General features: G+C 44.4%; 1 protein-coding gene across 2 annotated transcripts in view; it reads left to right on the forward strand.

Annotated features, from left to right (window-relative positions):
- The window catches only part of RASAL1 (RAS protein activator like 1), a 98,254-nt gene that overhangs the window by 58,874 nt on the left and 17,633 nt on the right, over positions 1 to 21,747 (forward strand). The window contains exons 6-15 of one of the 2 annotated variants that reach the window (XM_063454720.1): positions 9,424 to 9,505; positions 16,719 to 16,865; positions 17,064 to 17,155; positions 17,575 to 17,692; positions 19,459 to 19,609; positions 20,188 to 20,252; positions 20,577 to 20,689; positions 20,790 to 20,982; positions 21,117 to 21,254; positions 21,557 to 21,701. In XM_063454720.1, the coding sequence (XP_063310790.1) occupies positions 9,424 to 9,505; positions 16,719 to 16,865; positions 17,064 to 17,155; positions 17,575 to 17,692; positions 19,459 to 19,609; positions 20,188 to 20,252; positions 20,577 to 20,689; positions 20,790 to 20,982; positions 21,117 to 21,254; positions 21,557 to 21,701 (1,244 nt within the window). The other variant, XM_063454721.1, reaches the window with a different exon arrangement.

Raw genomic sequence — 21,747 nt, forward strand, 5'->3', positions numbered from 1 at the left:
TCGTTACCGACGATGCCACAAGCTTTCCTGGGTCTGAGGGCCAGCCCGGCTGTCTCACTCCTCTGTGGGTGAAGGCGGGTGTGTGCACCCAATTCGTTTGTCCGCCCTGCCGGCAATCGATGTCTGCGTGGCCAAGTGGCCGCTTGGAAGGCCAGAGATGGGATCTCGTAGTGGCGTCGACGGGTGGTTGGCCTAATCCACGTGGCCACTAGTTGTGCTGCCCGCCGGTAGGTCACCCCCCTGTCCAACAGCGTTGTGCAGAAGTTCAGGCTCAGCCGGTCTAGGGCCTCCAGAGGGTGGCATGGGGCACGGCCGACCGCTGTCTTTTCCCTAGGTCCTTGCTGGGCGGCCATTTTGGTTAGGCCTCAGGTGCCTCGTGTGTGAATCAGCGGGGGGTGTGCTGCTGGTGCCGGGATATCCCTCACCGGCAGGGGGGCGGGGGGGGGAAGGAAGGTCTGTGGGTGGTCCTCCACAAAGTTAGTATTGGCCCTCTAGGAGTCCCAGGCTGGGTGATCGGCCGTCTCACCCACGCCCTTACCTCCTCTTAGGCCTCTAGTCAGGCTTGTAGTCGCTGCGGTAGGCCCCAACGATGCAGCCCGCTTTCTCGGCGGCTCAGCGTTACAGGAGTAGTCTCTATACGGTCTAATCTGCAGCCCCTATCAGGGTGTTGCTTTTTGAGTAAGATTATACTGTAAAATTCAGTTTTATGTCGCTTAAAGTGTGAGTTCAGGCTGGAGCTTGTGCTGCACACGTCTGATCAGCTCCACAGCCAGGCTCCGCCCCCCCACTGTAGCTGTTTTAATGCATTGTGGACTTAATATATCATCTTTTTCAGTAACAGTACTTTTTACTTCTGGCTATATACGCAGATTCAAGGGGTTGCCATAGATTTGGGGTGAAGAGAGTAAAGTAGGTCTGCAAGTTGTTTGAACCTATGGAATGACAAGAGATTGCAAACTGTTAAAATTGGGAGTAGGGTTGTGACTTTAATAACACATTCCAAAATGACAACAGATTAGTGACGACTACACTTTATTTTATTTTTTGTCTTATTGATTATTAATCCATACATGGTATTTCTATCAAATTTTCTGATTCGCTGAGAATGATGGGAGTGGATAATATGTCCTATATCACTGGTCCTATCTCACGCAAACAGTAAGAAGAATTGATATTAGCATCAGGATTTTTTTTAGCTCATTGGAAATAAAGAATGATTTACTGTAAATATGTTGATGATCTCAAAGGGACACTTTCAAAATATTTGCATGGATAAGCATGTTTGGCTTCAAATCACTGCTAACTCTTGTGGGATTGAAAATTCACAAACACTTGTGGAGGCTTGTTCACTTCCGTTTAACATCCACTTGCTCTTTTCCTCTGTTTAAACTTTATATTACCTTATCAAGTTTGTGTTGCCCTATGTGCATAATTTAGCATTTTGCAATATTATATTATAGATTCCACATATTTCTCCAGTTTTACTTAAATCATTACTCATATGATGAACGCCCTCAAGGTCATCTAGTCTACTATCTGATCCCAGGTATTTTGTAAATATAGAACATTCTAAAGTGATCTCATTTGTGTTAGGTCTTTCTCTTGACTGCAGTTCTGCAAACTGAGTTTTATTTTATTTTTATGTATTTATTTATTGTGCTTGAGCACCAATTTCCATATTAGTTGAGACATGCCCTATTGACTTCTTCTTTTACCCTTACTAACAAACATCACTCAGTTAAATGTACGATTCCACTTCTTCATATAACCCATTAAGCCTGTATACAACTTCTTTATCACTTTGAGTAGCACTGTTTACTCTTCACTATGAGCGTTTAACTCTGGCATACTGCTACTACCATAAACTTGTTGTACGAATCAAAGATAAATTACTGTGATGAGGATCATAATTATACTCACCTGCAGATAAGATATGTCCACAGTAGGTCTCAATGGTCTAGGGTCTTTTTTTCCCTTGAGATAATGATTTAGAGTCCATAAATGGCAAAAGCAGATTTGGGTTTGTCCCATTCCAAGCAACCTTTACAGGATATTGAATGTAGCATAGCCTCATATCAGTGTTTTTACAGTATTATTTAGGATTGTGGAAATGATCATCCTCATTAGAGGGTAATGATATTACTACTTTTTTTTTTTTAAGTGACCATGGAGGCACTATACTATAGCTATTTCATCTTATTGAGGTTTAAATTTCAGATTTTAAAATTATTTAATCTTTTTGAATACACTTTTAAATTGATTTAATATTTTAAAAATATTTAAGTATTTTGATATTTTTGATATTATATATATATATATATATATATATATATATATTCATATTTTTTTTGTTTTACTGTATTTTATTAAAGTATAAAAGGCAATACACCAGACTGTATTGGTATCAAGATTTTCACATAGTTTGATATTTTAATATTTTTGAACAAAAGTTTTTTAAGAAGTTTATCCAACATTAAATCATTTTAAAAGCTTACATAGAAATATTAAATCAAGGCATGAATAGGTTATAGTGTCTTGAGTGCTCTGGTACTGTCCCTCCATTCATGTTAAACCGTTTTCGAGCAGTTTAATGCTAAATCAGGTTCCTTGGCTACACACAGCACGGCTACTGCATGAGTTATTAATGTACAGATTACATACTTCCTTCTAGCCATACCAATTCAAACCAGCAGTGGGTAGTATATTAGTCTAAAAGTGATTTTCTCAGCCAATCACAGCCGCCCATTGATGATCAGGCTAATATTTTTTTTTTCCAACAACTTTTTGATTGATTTTCAGAAAATATGGACATATTCAGAAAGATGCATTTATAAAGGTATCAGAGATGTCCGAGCATACAGTGCACATTGCTGGTGTGGAACAGTTATATTTAGAGAGTCATATTTAGAGAGTCAGCTTGCACAGTTAGTGGTTTGTACGAGCAAACATCATAGTGGCACGTCTGGAGTGCCGTGTACACAGTACATATCAATTTTGTTACAGCGTACTCAGAGTCAAAACAGAAGCAGAAGAACTTTATTTTTTTGTCTTTTTGTCAATCAATTTTTTTTGAGGTTGTGCAAGACACAATCAATAAAAGACATGAGAGAAAGTTGAGCAGGAAACATAATAGAAATACCTCATTTTGATATTTTATTGTATAAATGAAGAGTAAAACTATATTAATACAAAAGCTTGTGGTCACTGGGCCAGATAACAGTGCCAGAGTCTGGTTGTGAGGATACCGGGTTTGAACAGACTGAGTGATAAGGTCTCCAGTATAAGATCATGGCTCCTTCTTGAGGAGTTGCAGCACAAGGTGATTACAGGCATGTGTCAGATGTGGAGGTAAAGTGGGGGGACTGATGCATGAATGACTGCATCCAACGGAGTAGCTTCCATAATCATGTTTTGTTATCTGCTCCTGCTTTGGAATGCAGGGTACCTTACTCATAGCATCGGACCAGGAAGACATCAACAGTTCTAACCATCCACATGCATTTTGATTTCAGCACTTGGGTCCTAATGTCCTAACATGGGGTGCATGCAGATATACAGTTCTTCCAGTGGCAGTGGAGAAAGTGGGTGATGCTGCAGCTATAGCATTCAAGCCTGTGGTATGGGCAACATCTATGTGAGCTCACTTAGCTGCTTTATGGCCTGACTCCTGGTAGTTTTCCTTTACTTTTTTCCTAATTCATTGAGGGCCCCACCTTGATTAACAATTGGCGAGGCCTATTGCCCATAGAATGAGTCTATCCCTGCACCAGGCACATTGCACAGAGACCCACTGTGCCCTAGAGTAGGGCTGTCCAACCTTAGGTAATCCGAGTGCCGTATTACAAAACAAGATTTATCCAAGGGCCGCATGCTAAGTTATAATAAATTCATTACATACTACCGTACCTTATTATGCTATACCTTAGTAGTTATTAAGTCTGCTTAAATAGGTGTAGCAGCCATACAAGATAAAATTTGTTTAGTTAAGAGGAATTGTCACTTTGAGATAATGACCAAAGGTTGTGCTGGCATGCCATGTAAAAATTGTGATGTACTGTAAAAAGGGGATCCAGTGTGTGTGAGAGGTGCAGTGTGTGTGTGAGTGGTGCAATGTGTGTGTCAGGGGTGCAGTGTGTATTGTGCATATATTGTGGGGAGTTTGGGAGCCAATATGTATATATTTTTTATTATTTTATTTAAAAAAATAAAAATAAAAGCAACAAAACTTTATGTCCCCCCTCCCTTCTTCTTACCTTTTTCTTAGGGAGGGGGGGTCACTGTAGGCCCTGCTGGTTGGGTGGTATTCAGTAACTCTGCCAGTTAAGTGCTGCAGGCTGAGTTCACCCCCCCACCCCAGAGATTCTCTGAGCTTTACCTGGTATCCTACTGCAACGCTAGAATTGCCAAGCTTGTGGGAGGAATATTCACCATCCCAGCTCCTAATATCTCCTCACTATGCTCTGACGCAACGAAGTGCCCTTGGACGGGTGAAGGATATATATGATCCTCCCAATGGCCGCTGAAGGGCTGGCGCTTGGATAGCAGGGCTTGGGTTTGGCTAGTCCCAGCTCTGTATCGGTAGGTAGGTCGCAGCCCTTCACTGGAGGGTAGATTCCTTGTGCTCTGTGGCCCATACGATAAACAGCTACTCCACAAATCCCTGGCTCTCCAAGTTAATTTCACTAAGTATTAGCCTGTTTGAAAAGATCATTTTTATTGTTACTAATTCATAAATGTTATGTGTGGATGGTTTTATATGTGGCTACAAAGTCTAGGTACAAGACAGGGCCAGGTGCACACTCTTGTGATATGTACAAAAGACTGCAAATTCCAATATTGTAATTAGGCCCATCATTATTTTCAACTTCAGGTCCATGAGTCCCCTAATCCAGCACTGTCCTTTGGACAATCGTACACATTTAATAAAATATTCAAACTCGGAGCATGAAGTAAAAATGATGGTGGTTTCCTAGCAACTAGTTTATGTGCTTAGCAACCTTACAATACTTTGAAGTTGAGAATAGTGAGGCCAGCATGTAAGAAGTAGAAATTACATTGGATTGTATAACATCCTGAGTGGATTGGCAAAGTTTACTACATTTACACTGAGCAGGGCTGCTCATAACTATGGCTACTTGGGTCTAAGGGCAAAATGCCATCCTCCCACCTTGTCCACAACCAGTGGCGTCTCTAGGATTAATTTTTAGGGGGGGCACATGGAGGGCCAGGGACAAAAGTAGGGGGGGCACATTTAACCCCGCCCTCACTGCAGTTTGACCCCGCCCCTGCTGCATGTTAAGCCCCGCCCCCGACAATTTTTTTTATTTATTTTTTTATAATCCCTGGTGGAGAATTGATGATTTTCCACCAAGGATTATTAAAAAACAAACACATTTCCCTTGATACAGTCCATACACACACACACAGACTGCTGAGTCCTTACACACACAGAGAGACAGACTGCTGACCATACACACACACACACACACACACACAGACACACAGACTGCTGAGTCCATACACACATACAGATTGCTGAGTCCATACATACACACACACTGCTGAGTCCATACACACACACACACACTGCTGAGTCCATACACACACACACACTGCTGAGTCCATACACACACACACACACACACACACAGACAGCCGAGCAGTGGCGGATCCAGAACCAAATCTCGGGAGGGGCACTGGTGGTGGGCTAGAGCGGGGTGAAAAGGGCTGCAGCGGAGGAAAAGGGGACTCTTGTTTAGGGGATAGGAGGCTGTACACATATGCGGCCACACACAGTGATATGAAAACACAATAACACACTGGCACATACACACAGAGAAAAACATATATCTTCACACACATACACTGGCACACCCACAGATACAAACCTATACCTACACATTCACACACAGATACCTACATACACAGATACACATACACACACATACCTACACATACACACACACATCCCTAAAAATACACAAAATGACACACATCCCTACACATACACACACACACACACACCCCTAAAAATACACAAAATGACACACATACCTTCACACACAGATACAAGGCAATAGAATATACAGACAAAACTCCAGGTACTGAAGATATATTTATTGGAGTATAGAACACCTTAAAAGTGCAAACGTGCAACATTTCGGCCCTAGGGGGCCTTAATCATGTTTAAGGCCGTCTAGGGCTGAAAAGTTGCACTTTTATGTCGTGTTCTACCCTCCAATAAATACAATAAATACACCTTCAGTACCCAGAGTGTTGCCTGTATATTCTATTACCTTGTATTGTTGGACGGATTAGCAGTGTCTTTCTAATGCAGAACACCTCTGAGGCTGTGGGCCAGAGTGAAAAGCGGAACCTGAGTGCAGTGGTACACACAGATACAAACTAACACACAAAAATACTCACAGATACACACTGACACTCACAGATACACACTGAAACTCACAGATACACACTGAAACTCACAGATGCACACTGAAACTCACAGATACACACTGACACTCACAGATACACACTGAAACTCACAGATGCACACTGAAACTCACAGATACACACTGAAACTCACAGATACACACTGACACTCACAGATACACACTGAAACTCACAGATACACACTGAAACTCACAGATACACACTGAAACTCACAGATACACACTGAAACTCACAGATGCACACTGAAACTCACAGATGCACACCGACGCTCAATGATGCACACTGACACTCACAGATGCACACTGACACTCACAGATACACACACATACACACTGACACTCAAAGATACACACTGACACTCACAGATACACACACATACACACTGACACTCACAGATACAGATACACACATACACTCACACATACACACTGACACTTACAGATACAGATACACACAGACACACACATACACACAGACACTCACAGATACACACTGACACTCACAGATACAGATACACACAGACACACACACATACACACTGACACTCACAGACACACACACATACACACTGACACTCACAGACACACACACATACACACTGACACTCACAGATACACACAGACACACACACACTGACACTCACAGATACAGATACACACAGACACTCACAGATACACACTGACACTCACAGATACACACAATGACACACTGACACTCACAGATACAGAAACACACTGACACTCACAGTTACACACACATACACACTGACACTGACACTCACAGATACACTCACAGATACACACTGACACTCACAGATACAGATACACACAGACACTCACAGATACAGATACACACAGACACTCACAGATACAGAAACACACTGACACTCACAGTTACACACACATACACACTGATACTGACACTCACAGATACACTCACAGATACACACTGACACTCACAGATACAGATACACACAGACACTCACAGATACAGATACACACAGACACTCACAGATACAGATACACACAGACACTCACAAATACACACAGATGTACACATACCTAAACATACACACTGGCACACACACAATTTGCAGCTTCCATAATGTTAACCACCCACCCTGCCCCTTCCATACCTTTTGGTTGCAGGGAGGTGACTTTCTGGGGCTGGCTTATCCTGGTGGGAGTTTGAAGCTGCAGAGCTCTCTCTCCTCCTTCCTCCTTCCTCCTTCACTCTCAGCTGCTGCTTCCTCCTTCTCTCTCAGCTGCCTGCATCCTGGGAGTTCTCAGCCCGCGCGGTCTGTAAACTGGGAGGAAGTAACAGTCACTTCCTCCCAGCACTCCCTGCAACTTTAAAGGGGCCCAGTCTGCCAAAGGGCTGCAGCCCCTAATGAGGTAGGTCCATGGAGGGCAGCTGCACTATTTTCGGGGGGGAAGGGCACGTTGCTGGCATTTGGGGGGGCCCAAGGGGGGGCACAGCATGATGTAGGGGGGGCCATGGCCCCCTCTGCCCCCCTCTAGCGACGCCACTGTCCACAACCCCTCTCCCCCAAATATGTTATGTATATATTCCCTATTTTCATTTTCTCCAGTCATATTCCACCTGTTAATCTCACTTATGCAATATCTTTAATGAATCTCAGCCATATTCCCCACAAAATGCACCTCTGCACAGCTCATACTGCCCTTCCCGAGCCACTACATGCCACAACCACCCTTATAATATTCAGCCATCTTTGTTATGCACAAGGAATCCATTCCATGTTTCTTGGCCATCCATTACATGCCCCTGCCCCGTAGTCATTCATATTGTGCCTTTTGCCACCCACTCTATCCTTCTTCGCCAACCATCCATTTTGTATTCCCTGACAGTGTAATGCTTTTCCATGTCCCCTGTTATTCGTGTTTCCTGTTGCCCACTATGTCCATTCTCCATTTATCAACTATATGCTCAGCTAGTGCTCATATTATCTTCTTCCTCACCAGCTATCAACCTCTAACATTACACCCATCCACATCAACCCTCACTCCTTGCTAATTGTGCTTCATCTTCCTATTTGAAGCATGTTAAATCACCAGAGTGGGAGGAACTAAAATTTTAAATTCACTTTGAATTCCTTACAATTCTTACTTGAATTCTTACTTTAATAAATAATCCTGACAGTAAGGGAGAGATGAGGCTTTGAGTCACCGACTCATTTGGTAGATGTCTTCATCCCTGGTTTTCTTCCATTGACAGCTGGTAGAGATGAAGCTGCCACTTGCAGTCCAGTATTATTTTTTCTCTGAGCAGGCCACAGCTCCTCAACAGAGTAAGTGATTGAGATTAAGCCATAGATCACTGCATTGACTTTATTAAGGTATGATTCAACCATCCCCTGGTACAAATAATCCAGTGAGGAAGACAAAATGTCTCACACCCCAGGATTCTGTGGAGGCAAGCTCTGATATCGGGATGAGTACGGTGGTATATGGTAAATTGTAATATGACAATTGATTTCTGATATATAGGCTCTTGAGTGTTTGTAAGGCCGTTTCCCAAGTGTATAGTGGAAATTATGCATTGCCTGTGTAGATGTTTGTGCTGAGGTGAAGCATGGGGTTTGTAAAATCTTGCTGTTACAGAAGTGGAGCAAAACTAAGAGTGAAGCAATCAGTTCCTGCTGATTCCATTTATTTCCATTGAGGTTGTTCTACTTTTAGAACTTGGCTAATCTTTTGTAATAGCAGTACTTTTATAAATTCTATAGTGGGGCATACTGTTAATTGGAGTAAGAACCGGTATGTTTAAAATAGGAAGGTAAGTGGCTTCATTGGGTTGTGTGAGGAAAATTTAATATCTGGTGTAGAACGTTATAAAGAAGACCCACGTAAAATCCTGTGTGGTTTCCTGAGTGCATGGGCTTGCATGTGTTATGTTGAATTAGAAAACATACAGGTGTCAACAAGACTGTGTTCCTTTCTTTCTTAGAGATCTAGCACCTCGGGATATCTCTGGAACTTCAGACCCCTTTGTACGGATTTTCTGCAACAATCAAACCCTTGAAACTACCGTGAGTAGTACTTTATCTGACTGTGTTGCGTAGTTATTTATGTTGTGTTCCTTGTTTGTGCTGCCATTTCTTCATGCACATGTACACGCCCACCCTCTACCACAGGATCTGTACACTTGTTGTATATATAAACATTTATTGGAATTTAAACTTCACAAAAGTGTTTGGTAAATACTGTTGTGGATAATATTACAGAATGCTGTTGATATGTTGTAGGATTTCTGACCTTTCATCGCTCTCCGTCATGTTGTAGGAAATTATAATACTAAAACTAGCATGTGGTTTATTCATTAAACACTGAATTGTTGTTATTGAAAATTAAATTGCTAATTTTTGCCTAAAATAGCTAATGCTTCAGAAGCATCTGATTTTCCCAATCAACTGAAACAAAACAAAAACGAAGGGATTTGAAAGGAAGGTTAACAAAGTATTTCAGATCCAATTGTATTGATAAGGATAGCAAATTAAGGAGTTAATATCTACTAATTACTACTAATTCATATAAAATGTAAGTTACTTGGCCAGTCAATGTAATGACAGGAATGAATAAGTAGATAACTCCCTAATTCCCATGGTATTAGGGAGTTATCTACTAAAAGACTGAAAGACCTAAATTGGTCTTTCAGCCAAATTTCCTAATGCACTGTAAAAAATAAATAAATAATAAGTTCCCAACTCCCTAGCCCCTGGCCCCCACCCCTGAGCGGTGGGTGGGGGCCCTAATGTCAAATAATGGGAGGGGGGCCTATTGTCCTCCCCCTGGGCCCCCACACCTGAGCGGTGGGTGGGGGCCCTAAATCAGAATAGGGGGGGGTCCTAATGTCCTCCCCCCTGGCCCCCACCCCTGAGCGGCGGGTGGGGACCCTAAATTATAATAAGGGAGGGACCTAATGTCCTCCCCCCTGACCCCCACCCCTGAGCGGTGGGTGGGGGCCCTACAGTAACATAATGGGGGGGGCTATTGTCCTCCCCCTGGGCCCCCACCCCTGAGCAGTGGGTGGGGGCCCTAAATACTAATAAGGGGGGGGGGGACTTTGGGATTCCAAAGAACTTTCCCACGCTGTGTAAAATGACACAGAGCACTCTGATTGGTGGATTTCAAACCAACCAATCAGAGTGCTGTGACAGGTAAATGTAGAGACTTACCTGTCAGTCTCTTCATTTACCTGTCAGAGCACTCTGATTAGATGGCTTAAACCCACCAATCAGAGTGCTCTGAGCCTAATTGCAGGGCAGGGCAAGGCTTTATAAGCCTTCCCCCGCCCTGCAGAGCTCAGTCTGCGCGGAGCCCTCCATGGGTGAAGATGGATTTTTTTTATTTATTTTTTTATAATTGCGTCGGTTATTATGGGTTAACCCTAGATCAGTGATGGCGAACCTTTTTGAGCCCGAGTGCCCAAACCGCAATACATGCCAACTTTTTTTTCCTTAAAGTGCCAACACGGCAATTGCGTGTGGGGGGGGGGTGTTGTATGTGAGGGGTGCTGTGTGTGTGTGTGAGGGGTGCTGTGTGTGTGTATGAGGGGTGCTGTGTGTGTGTATGAGGGGTGCTGTGTAAGTGTGTGAGGGGTGCTGTGTAAGTGTGTGAGGGGTGCTGTGTAAGTGTGTGTGAGGGGTGTTGTGTGTGTGTGAGACGGGTGCTGTGAGTGCTGTGTGTTTGGGGGGGTGCTGTGTGGTGTGTAAGTGCTGTGTAAGTGTGGGGGGGGTGCTGTGTGTGTGTGTGTTTGGGGGGGGTGCTGTGTGTGTGTGTGTGTTTGGGGGGGTGCTGTGTGTGTTTGGGGGGGTGCTGTGTGTGTTTGGGGGGGTGCTGTGTGTGTTTGGGGGGGTGCTGTGTGTGTGTTTGGGGGGGGTGCTGTGTGTGTGTTTGGGGGGGTGCTGTGTGTGTGTGTTTGGGGGGGGTGCTGTGTGTGTGTGTTTGGGGGGGTGCTGTGTGTGTGTTTGGGGGGGGTGCTGTGTGTGTGGGGGTGCTGTGTGTGTGTGTGTGTGAGGGGGTGCTGTGTGTGTGTGTGAGGGGGGTGCTGTGTGTGTGTGTGTGAGGGGGGTGCTGTGCGTGGGGTAGGGGTGCTGTATGTGTGTGTGAGACGGGTGCTGTGCTGTGTGGGTGTGAGACGGGTGCTGTGCGTGGGGTAGGGGTGCTGTATGTGTGTGTGAGACGGGTGCTGTGCTGTGTGGGAGGTAGGGGTACTGCTGGGGGGTAGGGATACTGCTGGCGGAGTATGGGTACTGCTGTGGGGGGTAGGGATACTGTGTGTGGGGGTAGGGGTGCTGTAGGGGGTAGGGGTGCTGTGTGTGGGGGGTAGGGGTACTGCTGGGAAGTAGGGGTACTGCTGAGGGGTAGGGGTACTGTGTGGGGGGTAGGGGTACTGTGTGGGGTGGTAGGGGTACTGTGTGGGGTGGTAGGGGTACTGTGTGGGGTGGTAGGGGTACTGTGTGGGGTGGTAGGGGTACTGTGTGGGGTGGTAGGGGTACTTTGTGGAGGGGTAGGGGTACTGTGTAGGGGTACTGTGTGGGGGGTAGGGGTACTGTGTGCGGGTAGGGGTACTGCTGGGGGGTATAGGGGTGCTGTGTGTGGGTAGGGGTGCTGTGTGTGGGGGGGTAGGAGTACTGCTGGGGGTGGTAGGGGTACTGCTGGGGGGGTAGGGGTACTGCTGGGGGGGGGGTAGGGGTACTGCTGAGGGGGGTAGGGGTGCTGGGGGGGTAGGGGTACTGTTGTGGGGGAGGAGAGGTACTGCTGGGATGGTAGGGGTACTGCTGGGATGGTAGGGGTACTGCTGGGGTGGTTGGGGTACTTCTGGGGGGGGGTAGGGTGGTGCTGGGGGGGGTGGGGTGGTGCTGTGGGGGGTAGGGGTGGTGCTGGGGAGATAGGGGTGGTGCTGTGGGGGGTAAGGGTACTTCTGGGGGGTAGGGTGCTGCTGGGGGTGGTAGGGGTACTGCTGATGGTGGTAGGGGTACTGCTGGGGGGGGGGTAGGGGTGCTGGGGGGGTAGGGGTACTGCTGGGGTGGTAGGGGTACTTCTGGGGGGGTAGGGTGGTGCTGTGGGGGGTAGGGGTGGTGCTGGGGAGATAGTGGTGGTGCTGTGGGGGTAAGGGTACTGCTGGGGGGGGTGGGGTGGTGCTGTGGGGGGTAGGGGTACTTCTGGGGGGGTAGGGTGCTGCTGGGGGGGTGCTGTGGGGGGTAGGGGTGGTGCGGGGGAGATAGGGGTGGTGCTGTGGGGGGTAAGGGTACTTCTGGGGGGGTAGGGGTGGTGCTGGGGAGATAGGGGTGGTGCTGGGGGGTAAGGGTACTTCTGGAGGGTGGGGGGGTGCTGTGGGGGGTAAGGGTACTTCTGGAGGGTGGGGGGGTGCTGTGGGGGGTAAGGGTACTTCTGGGGTGGTGCTGTGGGGGCTAGGGGTGGTGCTGGGGGGGGTAAGGGTACTTCTGGAGGGGTGGGGGGGTGCTGTGGGGGGTAAGGGTACTTCTGGGGGGTGGGGGGGTGCTGTGGGGGGTAAGGGTACTTCTAGGGGGGTAGGGTGGTGCTGGGGAGATAGGGGTGGTGCTGGGGGGTAAGGGTACTTCTGGAGGGTGGGGGGGTGCTGTGGGGGGTAAGGGTACTTCTGGGGTGGTGCTGTGGGGGCTAGGGGTGGTGCTGGGGAGATAGGGGTGGTGCTGGGGGGGGTAAGGGTACTTCTGGGGGGGGTAGGGGTGCTGTGTGTCAGTATCCCCCCCCTCCCTCCTTCTTACCTTTAATGAAGTGGGGGGGGGGGGACACACAGCCATCCCTGGTGGTCCGGTGGTGGCAGGCAGTGCTTCCGGTTCGGGAGGCAGGGGAGGGATCTGTGATGCTGAACCCTCTGTCTTCCCGCGCGATGCTGTGTGGAGCGTTGCCATGGTAACGCTCGGACACGCTCCACACAGCATCGCGCGGGAGGACAGGGATCAGCATCACAGATCCTTCCCCTGCCTCCCGAACCAGAAGCAGAGTAGGCGCCTGCCGTTTCGGGCAGGCAGGTGCCTACTCTGCAGTGATGGCGGACCTGTGGCCGCGTGCCCACAGAAAGGGCCCGGCGTGCCACCTGTGGCACGCGTGCCATAGGTTCGCCATCACTGCCCTAGATGGACCTGGCACCCAGACCACTTCATTGAGCTGAAGTGGTCTGGGTGCCTATAGTGGTTCTTTAATATTGATGTTTCAGCAGTTTAGCAGTTAACTCCCTAAATTGGTACTGTGTAACTTGTTGCACCTTCACTTATTCCCTATAGGAACTAATGGGCTACCAAATCCATAATTTCCAAATTTCATATGAACCAAAACTAGAAAAATAATTTCATTGAAACAAATGTTTCACCTGTTTACATCCCTAAAAGATGATAAGGAATATATCAGCTATAATCACATCTGAACTATGTTAGCCTGAATTTTGCAATTTGGATTTCCATTCACTAGAGTTCACTAGGAGCATTTAATGTAAATTAAGCTGTTATGGTACCAGGAGGCTCCCGGTTGCTTTCTTACCTTAAGTGGGTAAACCACTCTCTAACGGTTTAACCCCAAAGATTGCCTCCAGCTCCAACTCTCCAGGTCCCCCAGCAGCATCCGGACTCTGAAACTGAGGGGTGCTGCTAATTGGCTAGTAGTTCTCCATTCATAAAAATGGTACATTTACTTCTAATTCTTTCATTCTATTGAAACTGGCCTATTTTAAAATGAAGCATTGTATCAAAGTACATATTCATTTGTTTTTTAAGTTGATCAAAAATTACACTATATCAGGTTCACTATAAAAGTAGTTAAAGCTACTTCTTGGTTAAATAATGGGATGTTGCTATTACCTCTAGATTGTAAGCTTGTCTAAGTAGGGTCCTCATCTACCTATTGTTCCTGTATCATTTTGTAATTGTCCCTTTTTTTTATAAAATTTCTTCCTTCAATAATATTGTAAAGTGCTATGGAATAGGTTGGTGATATATAAGTACCAATAATAAAATAATAATCACTATACATAATAACAAAGTGTTTGCCTAAAATGCCTTTCAGTCTCACAGAAACTAAAAATTTCAGGTTAAACTGTAGTAGCATTATCACATTTTAATATTGTTAACCCCTTAAGGACCAAACTTCTGGAATAAAAGGGAATCATGACATGTCACACTTGTCATGTGTCCTTAAGGGGTTAAAGGACAATTGTCACCTCAAAACATTTTTTTTTTGTAATTCTTTATTTTTGATGTGCTGCGTTACAACAAGAATAACTGTATAAACACATAAAAGTTATTGTAGGACTAGACATATCCAACAAATCATGTATAAAGATGAAACAGCATTAAAAAAAAAAAAATAAGACAAGAGGAACATGAGGGGAACCTGTTGGTGCGGAAAAAAAACAGTGTGTAGTACATGGATGTGTAACAGCAGGTGGGCATTACATTGTATGAGAGTACCTCAAAACATAAGTGCAAACATAGAACTTGATTAACAAAAAAGAAAATAACCGTAAACATGTAGTAGTATTAGGTGTAGGAGGCCTGGCCACGCATACCCGTAGTGAGAACTCAGGTAGTGGCCATCAAGGGTGATCCCTCGGGGGACAAATGTCTCAGACGTTGCTGGGTTCCACTCATGGGGTTTGGAAGCTGAGCCGGACTGTTTTAAAGAGTCTTGTGGGAGACCCAGTGTTGTCAGATGTGCCTTCGCCTCCTGCAGATACGTAGCTTCTCCATGGAGTACCAGGAGCTTGTGGGATGAGCGACATTGATATTTGACGTTGTGTGCACAGAGCAGGGTTGTAAAGGGCTTGAGGGATCTCCGCCAAGCCATGGTTTCCCTGGACAGGTCCGCGTAGAAGGTAAGGGCCATATCCTCAAAAGCATATGGTGAGTTTTCCCAAATTGCGGTCATAATGGCATCCTTGTCCTGTTGCCTCTGGAATCTAACTATTAAGTCCCTTTGTATCTGGAACTGTGTATGCTATGCCTCGTATCTTGAGGATTTGAGCACGTTGCAAGTCCTCCAATGCCGCCAACCTCTGTTCAGTTATCAGGTGTTGTCGTTGCATCGACTTCAACTCCTGCTGCAGAAGAGTGGCTTGTTGTTTGTGGTTGTGAGAGTCCTGCTCCAGGGTCCCCATGCAGCCTGTCAGGCCTTGTATGTCTTTCCGGATATCAGCCAAGTCAGCCTGGATGTTCCGTCTGTGGTCCACCAGCAGTTCCTGCATGACTGACTTTGTGACCGCGGTTGAGTCCGGTTGAGGATTGGACTGTGGTAGTACCAGTGAGGTAGGTAAGCGGGTTTCCTCTGCATCCGAGGTCTGCGCATCAGATTTATAAAAGTCGTCGTCGATGTTGGTGGCCATATTGGGCTCCAGAACATCAACGGCCCGTCGACAGAGATCTCCTATGCTCACGCCTGGCCGGGGCTGTTCTGGCCCTTGTTTTTTGTTTTTCCTGCCCATCTCGTTTGTGCTTATTAGGGGGGCCCAGCTTATCTCGCAATTTGGAGGTAAAAGTGGGTATTGTAGCGGTTTCCTTGCTTGATGCTACAGAGCACACAGAAAGTGTGACCAGTCGGCTTGGCTGCTAGGCTCTGCCTCAATAGATTTTTTTTTTTAATGAAATATATGTAAAATAAAATTAGAAAAGCTCATCCCTACCTATACTATATGATAGGACTCTTCAGCCATAAACATGCGACTGTTCTCAATAGATCATGCTTCTCCAAATGTCCTAGATACCATTCAAGACAGGCGTATGAGTGACGTGACTGCGTATACTTAGTTTGTTATGCTCCGATGATTAACATCAGTTTAGCGATTTGTCATGATTATTTTTCTTTACAAACAAAGATTTTTTCTCTCATTTATTACTGCAGACAGGTTGATACTTAAGTACAGCATTCAGGTTTTTTTTTTTTTTAATTTGACAGTTTTTAATGAATTTCAGAGCAATCATTTTTTCCATTAAACCTTGAATAGGGTTGACTTGGCATTTGTAGAAAAGTAGTTATCATTTTCACATGTTAATTTTCACTGCACATCCAATCCACATTGCCTTGAAAGATATCCAAATGGCATTTTGGCGCGAGGATATCATTTCAACATGATAATAAAATATGTCAAAAGATTTAGGTTTATTAAAAGGTTAAATGGATTAGCAAAATGTTACCTTGACATATTTTCACCTACATTTTATAGAAATTTGACAATGATCTTATTTAATAGACTAGTTATATTCTATCTAGGTAATTAAAAGAACACGTTTCCCCAGATGGAATGAGGTACTGGAATTTGACCTAAGAGGAATTGAAGAGTTGGATCCTGGAGACCAAATGATTAGCATAGAGGTTTGGGACTGGGACATGGTTGGAAAGAATGACTTCCTGGGTCGTGTAAGTATCTAACAATTGTATCAAATTATTCTCTAATACCTAATAAACCTTTAGCTCTATCATCTATCTATCTATCTATCTATCGTTCCACTTTTTGCTGTGATGTTTCAATTCTATGTCTTTTATTTCAGATAATTTTCCTCTTCTTACTCCTTTGGACATTGTCCCCTATGTCTTACTTTGTAAATATTCCCTTAGGTATGGTTCCCCTTGGAGCCCCTGCAAAGAAACCCTGCTGTGACTGGCTGGTTCCGTCTCCTGCCTTTTGGAAACACGGAGGAGGAGAATGGGTAGAAAGATGGCGGTTGTGTGTGACATAACTGTGTGTGTGACTTCATACCATAACATCCCTATGCGAGAGGGCGTGACACAAATGGTTAACACTCTGACCCTCAGTCTGCAGCAGGGGACCCTGGTTCGATTCCCTTTGCCAACTCCTTATAACTTTAGGCAAGTCACTTTACCTCCCAAGATTAGCACAATGTGACTACTTAAGAGGGCAGGGACTTGCTGTGCCTGGAATTGTCTGTTCATAACTGGTGCAATAAGCATGTTATTATGTGTTTGACATCAAAGCATATGTGTCTGCGTGACTGTCCATGTGTGTGTATACGTTCTCATCATTTATAAATCACTTCTCGTATGTCACTCTGTACTTTCTGTCAGTGATCTCTGGGTCTGTGTGACATTGTGAAACTCTGTCTCCCAGAGGGAAGCTTGGGTCCCTGCGTGTCAAGGTAAATCTATCAGAAGAGCGAATCCTGCCCTCTGTTTACTATCAGAACCTCATCCAGCTGCTTGTGGAATCTGTTCAATCATCTGACCAGGTGGGGACCTGAGTTGAAGGTTTTTGTATGTGTCCTTGTGACTCTTTCCTGTTATTTCCAGTAATGGATAAATCAATTGTGTACAAACATGACCTCCTTACTGTTTGTATTGCAAACAGTGTCTTACACAAGTGTAGTGTATTATTATAGACTACAGGAAAAATAAAGGTTAAATAGCATACCCAGAATTAATTCAGTAGTAAAATGCGAGAATGCATACTTTCTCACCATAGCAGAAAATAGGTCGATGCTGGGAAGAAAAAAAAGTAGAAAGAGAAGGATGGACACATTTTATGGTTTACTGGACAGAAGAATTGAAAACAGAACCTCCAGAGAGGTAAAATGAAGGAGCCTGTGAAGAGCTTGAAGAGTCAAAGAACAGACCAAGTAACAAATGGTGGCCCAGGCACTCAAGGTGAAACCAAGTTAAGCAGGTTTACTGGAGCAGAAAAAAAAGCAAAATTTTGACCCAATAGGGTCTTTTTCAAACTTGAAAAAGAACTTGCTGGATCGAAACGTTGCTTTTTTTCTGCTTCAATAGACCTGTTTAACTTGGTTTCACCTTGAGTGCCTGAACCACCATTTGTTACTATGAACTGTAAATGGAGGTTTGGCATACCTCAGGCCCGGTTGCTCCCTGGGGACCAGGAAAGTGCAGCGTCCTTCACCTTTTTGCTAAAGAACATGCCTAGGTCATGAGTTCAGAAATCACACATACACAAATAATCTAGACAAAACATAGAACAGGGATGAACAAATCAGTTACCAGAAATTATACAGCATGTATAATACCCAATGAGAAGCCCTGCAGAACAATACTAGACATGTCAGCAGCCATCAGCATGGCCTTCTTTTCGCGTGCAGTTGCCCGGGGACCCCACAGGCATGGGGGCCCTACAACCCTGCCCAGATCTCCCCTGCCGGCACATGGAGAGTCGGCCCTGCTCTCTTGCCATGGGCCCTCTCGGGCCGGTGAGAGAGATCAGAGAAATCCGCATTCAGCAGTCTGTGTGTGTGTGTATTCAGCAGACTGTGTGTGTGTATTCAGCAGACTGTGTGTATGTATTCAGCAGACTGTGTGTATGTATTCAGCAGACTGTGTGTGTATGTATTCAGCATTCAGTCTGTGTGTGTATTCAGCAGTCTGTGTGTATTCAGCAGTCTGTGTGTGTGTGTATTCAACAGACTGTGTGTATTCAGCAGTCTGAGTGTGTGTATGTTTGTGTGTGTGTATTCAGCGGACTGTGTGCATGTATTCAGCAGACTGTGTGTATGTATTCAGCAGTCTGTCTGTGTGTGTATTCAGCAGTCGGTGTGTGTATGTATTCAGCAGTGGGTGGGTGAATGTGTTCAGCAGTCTGTGTGTATGTATTGTATGTATATATTGAATTTGTTAGAGGTACTAATAAATATAAGCTTCATTTTATCTATAATTTCAATTTTTATTCCTGTGAGTTGTGTGTAGGCAGAGACCCAGTGCACTGCTTTGCCCGGGGGCCCATAATGTTGTTAAGATGGCACTGCATGGCAAGAGAATTATATAGTGAAACTAAGAGTCATATTGCTGAGCAGCACTGCCAAGCAAAGTCTCTGATGCACCAGAACATTGGGTGTCTGAATGACACACTTCACTAATGGTGTTTGAGGAAAGTTGGTATCAGATTTGACACTCACACTTTAATCAATACTAGATTGCCAGCTGGTTGTACACAAATGTGTAGTTCAATATAAATGTGACCATCAGTACTGTAATAATTTGTGTGTAGAGTGAAAGCAGTTTGGTTGCACTCCTGGAAGAGATGTGCTCTGCAGAGAGTCGTCAGGAAGTAGCTGTAAAGCTGGTGAAGATTTTCCTAGGGCAAGGCTTGGCAGTCACCTTCCTCGATAAACTAAATATGCGAGAAGTAAACCGGACTGGTAAGTAAAATAAAATTAGAATTCTTGCGTATTCCCATATAGAGTTAGGGACTGGGGAATGTTATAATGGTATACAGTTAGGTGGAAAAAAATGTTCTGCGAGAACAAAAGTTAATTTAAATGACATACATACATAGACAGATTACTGTTTCAAAAAATGTTTTCAAAATAGTATCATTGCTGTAACACTGCATTCTCTGGAAATTGTCTTTGGACTTACTTTGCATTTAGCTTCCACTGACTTCTACTGTTTTTACAAAAAAACAATGTAAAACGAGTTTTAGACTAAGTAAATATTTGTTTGAACAGTCATCTAACAAACATGAATAATTATTGTATTTGCCCATTCATGCACAGAATTTATATCACTGTGACCCATTAAGTGGACTGAGATTATTATTATGGAAAACTGAGATGCAAAGGCCCATTAACTCAGGCAAAAAGTCTCAGGGGTATTGTATTACTGTACTAAACAATGACAATACAGGAAAATACCTCCAAACAAGTATCCTTCTTTTTGCTCCAGTTGATTCTTTGAAATGATAAAGAGACGTGGATTTTCTTGATTATACATATAGGTGACCCAAATACGCTTTTTCGTTCAAACTCCCTTGCTTCAAAATCCATGGAGCAGTATATGAAGGTAAGATGAGGCATTGCTTGAATTTGCATGCAGATATCTTTACATCTTCTCTGCCCCAGGAACATATTTATCTTTGTCTAACTATTATAGTTTTTCTTGGCTTCATCTTTAATAATACCCACTACAAACCAATTTTAACATCACTTTTGCATGTTACCCTTCAAAACATTGAAAGATCTTCAAAAACATTACTTCTATTGCATCGTTTCCAATAGGGTACAGTCAGCAGTAACATTCCATCAGTTTCCATAGTGATTGCTCAACCTTGAGAACTTGCTGTGTTTTATCTCTGCTTCTCACTCTTTGCCTATCATTACATATTAGATTGTGGGAATGCCATTTCTGCATGAAGTTTTACGACCCATCATTACCAGGATCTTTGAGGAGAAGAGATATGTTGAACTTGATCCTTGTAAAATTGATCTGAACCGCAGCAGGTAAGGATCTGTGCATGTTGACCTTGCTAAGGCAATAACCTGCTTCTTGTCAAATTGATTCTGTCCAAATGTGCTATGATATTACTCTTTCATCCCATAGACGTATCTCCTTTAAAGGCTCAGTGTCTGAGCAGCAGATCCGGGAGAGCAGTGTGGAGTTTCTTAAGGGCTACCTCAGTGACATAATTGATGCCATTCTTAGTTCTGTTGAGCAATGCCCACCAGGGATGCGTCTTTGCTTTAAGCAACTGCACAAGAGAGTGGAGGAGCGTTTTCCTGGACCAAACAATCAGGTAAGGTTCCGTACGACATGATGGTAAACTATTCTGATAATCAGTAATGGAATCATCCCAAAATCAACAAATGCATTAATAGAGGAATTGTCCCTTTTCCATTCACTTCAATAACATTTTCTATTTGAAAACAGGATGTAAAGTATGCAGCCATCAGCGGTTTCCTCTTCCTGCGCTTTTTTGCACCTGCTATCCTCACTCCCAAACTTTTTCATCTCAGAGAGCATCATGCTGATCCCCGCACAGCACGCACCTTACTCCTGCTTGCCAAGGTAACAGGGGAGTTTATCCTTAACTTAACAAGTGGTCATGGGATATGTGTATGTCACTTCTGTTACTCCTAGATTTGGTCCGATGTCAGTTCATGCAGTTCATGTTGGTGTGTCTTGAGGTATTCTGGTTTGCTGTGCTTAATGCTGATGGAATAGAATTATTTTAATGAATGGACAGTATGTTTGTGATGCACTGCATGAGATGTTGCAAATCATGATGAGATATATAGTCATTACCACTCGTCTAAACTAAATAACGCAGTTCAAACAATTTTTAAGACCTGTGTTTATCTCTTTCATAGGCAGTACAGAGCATAGGTAATTTGGGGCAACAGTTGGGCCACGGAAAGGAGCAGTGGATGTCCCCTTTGCACCCTCTCATTCAACAAAGTGTAGGTCGCTTGCGGGACTTCTTGGATAGGCTCATAGACACAGAAAGTGATGCAGGTTAGTGACAGTGTTTGAGAACTAAGGAAATGCAAATAAATCTGTG

Source organism: Pelobates fuscus, chromosome 5 (assembly GCF_036172605.1).
Source record: "Pelobates fuscus isolate aPelFus1 chromosome 5, aPelFus1.pri, whole genome shotgun sequence".
NCBI lineage: Eukaryota > Metazoa > Chordata > Amphibia > Anura > Pelobatidae > Pelobates > Pelobates fuscus.